This window comes from Solanum stenotomum, chromosome 6 (assembly GCF_019186545.1).
Source record: "Solanum stenotomum isolate F172 chromosome 6, ASM1918654v1, whole genome shotgun sequence".
Taxonomy (NCBI): domain Eukaryota; kingdom Viridiplantae; phylum Streptophyta; class Magnoliopsida; order Solanales; family Solanaceae; genus Solanum; species Solanum stenotomum.
In genome coordinates, this window is record NC_064287.1 from 40,729,954 (window position 1) to 40,735,888 (window position 5,935).

The 5,935-nt window shown below is 38.5% G+C and overlaps 1 protein-coding gene across 1 annotated transcript in view; it reads left to right on the forward strand.

Annotated features, from left to right (window-relative positions):
• Window positions 1-2,493, forward strand: part of LOC125868748 (uncharacterized) — a 13,998-nt gene extending 11,505 nt beyond the window's left edge. Inside the window, exon 3 of the mRNA XM_049549321.1 lies at window positions 2,393-2,493. Within this exon, the coding sequence (XP_049405278.1) occupies window positions 2,393-2,493 (101 nt within the window). The remainder of the gene's footprint in view (window positions 1-2,392) is intronic.
• Window positions 2,494-5,935: the final 3,442 nt, after the last annotated feature.

Below are 5,935 nucleotides of genomic sequence, written 5' to 3' on the forward strand. Positions count from 1 at the left end.
GGCTCAAGTCAAGTAACTTTTGGAGTTCGTTTTAAGGCAAGTGGCTTCCAAACTTTGTAAAACTCTTAGACTACGCATGACTACTTTCCTAATTGTGTTGGGGAGTAATGGGAATTGAGGATGAGTTTTATTTGTTGATTGAAATTGTTGTAAATGAAAGATGGGGAATAAAACGAGCTAAATGTGTTATATGTGACTTGAATTTGTTGAATAAGTCATGTGATAACTGATATTGAGGGGATAGAAGAGCATGAGTAGGCTATGATTGATACCGACATTGATGTTGAGACAGATGATGTGTAATACTATGATGTGGTCATGATATGGTTGTGATTGAGACATGTGATGTGTAATACTATGATGTGGTCGTGATATGGTTGTGATTGAGACAAGTGATGTGTATTACTATGATGTGGTCGTGATATGGTTGTGATTGAGACAGATGATGTGTAATACTATGATGTGATCGTGATATGATTGTGATTGATGACATGTGCATATTCATTATTCATCACATGTGTGAACTATCTGTTGCATGAGTTCTGAGACACTGATATGAGGATGAATGGATATGAGACACAGTTGAGACTAGCTCCGGCTAGAGATATATGAGATGGACTAGCTCCGGCTAGCGATTTGGATGCCGATGGGATCTGGTTCCGGTGGTGATACATGGTCCATGTGTGGCCCCATGGGTTCTGATTTGAGTATTCAGCACGGACTGATTACTTCAACAGATGTGTATCGTAGGACAAACATGCATCACGACTACATGACATTATTATTGCATTTTGCATCGCATTTGCCTTATTTTTGTTTGTGATGTGTAGATTGTATCGGTTTACCCTTCTTATGTGGAATTTGATCTACTTGCTCTTATTTGTTGATCTGAGGTTGATGAGTATATACTGTTGGTTCTGGCTGTTGAATATGACCTGTTTAGTATAGGTTGGTTGGTTTGCTGCTACATTGAAGTTTCGGTGGTTCGGTTGGGATTGAAAGGAGTTGTTTGTAGCTGCTAGTTTTGCTTAGTTTAGAGTTACTTGCGAGTACATGTGGTTTTCGGTACTCACCCTTGCTTCTACACAATTGTGTTGGTTGACAGCTCTCTCTCAGATTCGACTTAGTAGTTTCTTTAACAGATTGAGCTTCGGGACATACTCGAGAGGTAGCGGTTCATTCCAGACGTTCCCTTGGTTTATCTTTACTTTCAGTTTTGTTCTATTCGAGAACTATACTCTGAGACTTGTATATATTTATTCGAATTCTATATTTAGAGGTTTGTACATGTGACAACCAAATTCTGGGTAGTGTTGAGTCTTAATTAAAGTCTTCCGCTTATTTATTATTTTTTATTCTCGTATTTCTACTTCTCTATCGTTGTGGTTGGGTTAGGTTGACGTGTCCGGTGGGAAATGGACACGTGTCATCACATCCGGATTTGGGGTGTGATAAAAATGGTATCAGAGCCCCAGGTTCATGGGTCTCACGTGTACAAGCCAAGTCTAAGTAGCGTCTCGAGGATCGGTACGGAGACGTCTGTACTTATCTTCGAGAGGCTATGGTGACTTTTAGGAAAGATCTTTATTACTTGATTTTCTATCGTGCGTCCTTGGTCCGATCTAATTCTTATCACTTCACTCTGTTCTCTCTCTCAATGTAATGAATCGTGGTTGGTCCTGCGTGGGTGCGAGTTTAGGTGTCATCGCGTGATTTTAGTGTTAGATCTGGTTTTGATGCGGAGGTGATAGGCTTGTGGAAAGGAAGTGTGATCAGACATGGAATTCTCTTCGAGACGAGTGAGTAAGGTTGTGTCCAAGGGATGTGTTTTGAGTTTATGGTATTGGAAGATGAACATTTATTAAGAGCTTCAGGAACGTCTTATTTCTCCGGTCATTTATTCAACAACAAGAATAGTGCTTGTGTGACTTATAAGACGGAAGTGGCTAGACAATAAAGAATGGTGTAAGTAAGAGAATGACTATGTTGAGAGTGCTGCGACTTTGGAAACTACAGTTTGTGAAGTTCGTCATAAGGGAATGGATTGCGTAGTATATTATGATAATAAAGTTGCACCAACCAAAATCAGAAGTTCTACGGTGGTTTTATAGTGTGGGTGTACATCATTACAGGGTCATTGTATGACGACTACGACGGTACTCGTGTTATCTTGGTTAGGGTTATGGGCTATGTTATTTCTGCCATCGATCGGGATTACGAAATTGTGCATATCATTTTCGGTCGGAGACTGAAGTGCTTTGGTAATGTTTTGCAACTATTTAATGAGTGTAAATGAACATGTTGTTTGAGTACAACCTTCTCAATGGATCTGATGTCTTCTAGTGGTGGATTTAGCAGTTGTTCATGATGTGGTACTAGTGATTTATGGAAGCGGAGAAATCTGAGTTGTCAGCTGTTTCACCTAATCGGGTCAGAAGGTTGATGTTGCATTCTCGATTGAGAAATCAAGTGATTGCTACTATGAACGCTTGAATTAAGCATTAATTATAAGGAAAGTTATAGTGGTGGATCGAGTGAATCAATCCTGTCTTGTTTCTAGGACGAGGTACGACCCTTGGGTAGTCATGATTATATTGGGAACTAATAACTTCATGATGAGTCAAAAGAAATGGGCAACAATAAGCCATGGATGAAGAAAGTTATAACAAGTATACTCGTGTAAAGGCAATTAAGGATTTTAGCGGGAAAGTACGATTAAAAAGGAATTGGATTGGTTTTGTCAAGATGTGGGTTGGCAAGGTAAGAGATGATTGGTTGTATCAACTTTTTAGCCATTGGAAGGACTTTTTTCATGGTTTGAGTTGTAGCAGTTAAATACTTGTGATTGTAGAAGAGTTTGATGAAGTTTCATTTAAGAAGTTTGACTTAAGGTAAAAGGTAATATGCGGTGGATGTTTGGCCAAGAAACTATAATGATAAATGATTTACGGGAAGAACAAGAGTCTTGCGCGATGGATATAAGTTAAGAGATGTGAAGGAATAAGACATCACGTGTGGATCCTTAGTTTGAAGTTGAGGATTGTGTAAATTTCTGCTTTTATGTTAGATATGATACTAGGTGGATTGGTTCAGCACAAATGTATGATGTGTTATCAGCTACTTTTTGAACACTTGGTATTAGTGTTGGTGGTAAACGTGGATGTATGAGGAATTCTGCAGTTCTTAAATTGGTTTGAATTGTTCAGCTTATGGTAGGTGGCTTACGAGTGTCCAACCAGAAGGACTTATAGCTCTACATGGTTATTGAGGATTTTGAACTGGGTTGATAAATCTATTTATGGAATTATCCAGACTGTTGTAATGCGTTACATAGATCCTTGATGGTAAATAGAGGTTGTGTGCTCATAGTATACGGAATTATTGGAGTGACCAAGAACTGCTTCAAGTTTCGGCATGAGATATATGATGGTTTGGAGAATAGTTGAAGCTGGATAAGTAAAAGACCGCGTGTAATTGATGTTGGTCGTGATTCAATAGTTCTATCTCAATGAAAAGGTACTATGACGTTTAGAACTTGGATTATTAGCGATTGGGTGAGACCCATATCGATCATGGAATGCTTCAATGGAAGGAGGAAGGACCATAATTCAAAATTTTAAAAGCAACGATGTGTTTCTAAGAATGACTGGATACTAGTGGCCGTCTAAGGGTAAAGTAACTGGCTTGTGTGACTATGATGTTCTGGTAGTATTGATATTGTTGGCTTTAATGGATTATTGTAAAGAGTATGAGAAAATGGATAAATTGAGTATGTCTATGATTGTTATGAGGCCGGACTGGCTGATTGTGAAGTTAGACGAATGGGAAGGTGTGTTATGGACATCGTGGAAAAGATATCTTGGGTTGTTCAATTTTGGTTTTGTATATTCTTATGTGACCACCTACCTCATTTTAGACATGGTTTTGGATTATGATTCTCTGTCTATGTTCAGACGTGTTTTTACTTTTGCGGGTGGATGCCTAGTGGTGAATCCGATGGACCGATTCATGCTCTCTTGGTAGAATATAATACTTGTGTGGGTGGGTCGATTCAGAGATAGTGGGTTCGATGTGGTATTGGGGTGGTGGAAGGTTTTCGGAAGGTCTACAAGTGTTATCTTGCTTTTGGAAAGGTATAGAGAGGCAACCGTATGTGGCTACAATTTTTGGCTATTTTGGTATTTATCTTGCCCCTGTATGCATGGTTCAGCTAGGTGTGGTTCGATGCTTAGGTGGCCCGTGGGCCTAGTTCTTCCGTTGCTAGAGTTGTCTACAATTACGGATCCTACTTCAGTGTTTTGGTGGCATCCTTAGAGGTTTTATATGCTTGGATGGGTCGATCATCAGTTGGATACTTAATCATTTCTATCTGTGGGTTAGATAAGCGTGATTATTCCAAGATGGATGCTCGATGGATATGCATCAGATTAGTATGACTAAGACTTGTGGAAATGTGGTAATGAGAATGAGATTTTTTCTAGAGTCGGTGATGGTTTGTGTGTTGTGAGAGCTTGGTGACTGATTTAGGTTCATCCTTGATTTTTCTGTGGTTATTGATTCCGAAATTTCTCTCGTGGTCACATGATTAGGGGTTTGTCATGGTAAATATGTTGTGGTTTTGAGATCTTAGATTCAGATTCAGTCTTTGAGTTAGTCGGTGGTTTGAAATAACCCTTTGAGGGTTAAGTTGTCAAGATTGATTTGGGAATCCTTTTTATGGATTTTTGGGATAAGGTTTAAGAATGGGTTCGTTTGGAATAGTAATTATTGAGTTCGAAAACTTCACCTCGGGGTTGATAGCGTCGAGTATTTTTGCCTTCTTCTACTTTATGTTCGAGGACGAACATGATTTTTAGTGGTCAATAATGTAATGACCCTAAAGGTCATTTTTGGAAATTTTCATAAAATGACCGTTTTACCCCTCCCGATAGTTGCCCCGAGTCCTAATTGTTGTATTTTCGAAGTTGGTTTGAGGGAAAATGGATGAAAAGTTGAGTTTTTGGAAAGTTGAGTTTTTAAGAGTTAAAGTTTGGTTAAAAGTGCTATTTCGAGTCATTTGGAGTTTCGAGACTCGAATCGAATTTCCGTCAATTGCAGCAGTTTTAGAATGTCGAAACGGATCTATGAGAATTTACGGAGTCGAATTTGGAGTTAAAAACGAAGATTTGAGGTCCTAAGTTGCAAAAATTGTGAAATTTTGATCAAGAGTTGATTTTGGTCAACAAACGAGGTTCCGGTGCTCGAAATGGAATTCCGAAGGCACCAGGTCAAGGAGACCTCGAATTCAAATTCCGACGATTTCATTGAGTCCGAAATGTCATTTTCAAGCTAGTAGCATATTTGGTTTGTGTTCGGGAAGTGCCAAATGAGTTTTGGGTGAGCTTTTAAGCTTCTTGGATGCTTTGACACTATTTTAGCAAATTGTGGCAATTAAAGGATTCATTACTAGTTTTAAAGGTCGAAAAATTATTCCGAAGGTTCTGAAACTTTGAGCATGAATTATAGGACTTATCTACAAATTTGGTGCATTTTCGCTAACCCGAGATTGGACTTTTATCCCAAATAAGAAATAATTATTTACCGAGTAGAAACGATATTTGACTGGGTAAACGAGCATGAAATTGAGCTCCGATTGAACGAGCAAGTCCGTATCATTATTTAAGACATTTACAAAAAAAGAATCGGGTCATTTCACAATCGTATGAGGAAATTACGGCCTTTTTAGTGAAAGATTAACTGCTGTTTTCTAGTGCATAACAGCCATGTACTGTTATAAAAATCTCAAACTGTGTTCATTTGGTATTTTGAGCATATCGGGAGTTCTAGAGATCGGAATGGAGTGATTCTTACGGGTTTCTTCTTGAATTAATATGAGGGTTAGTATTCAATCTTCAATTCGACATTTTCTCATAATTTCTTTATCTGGTTTTTTTTC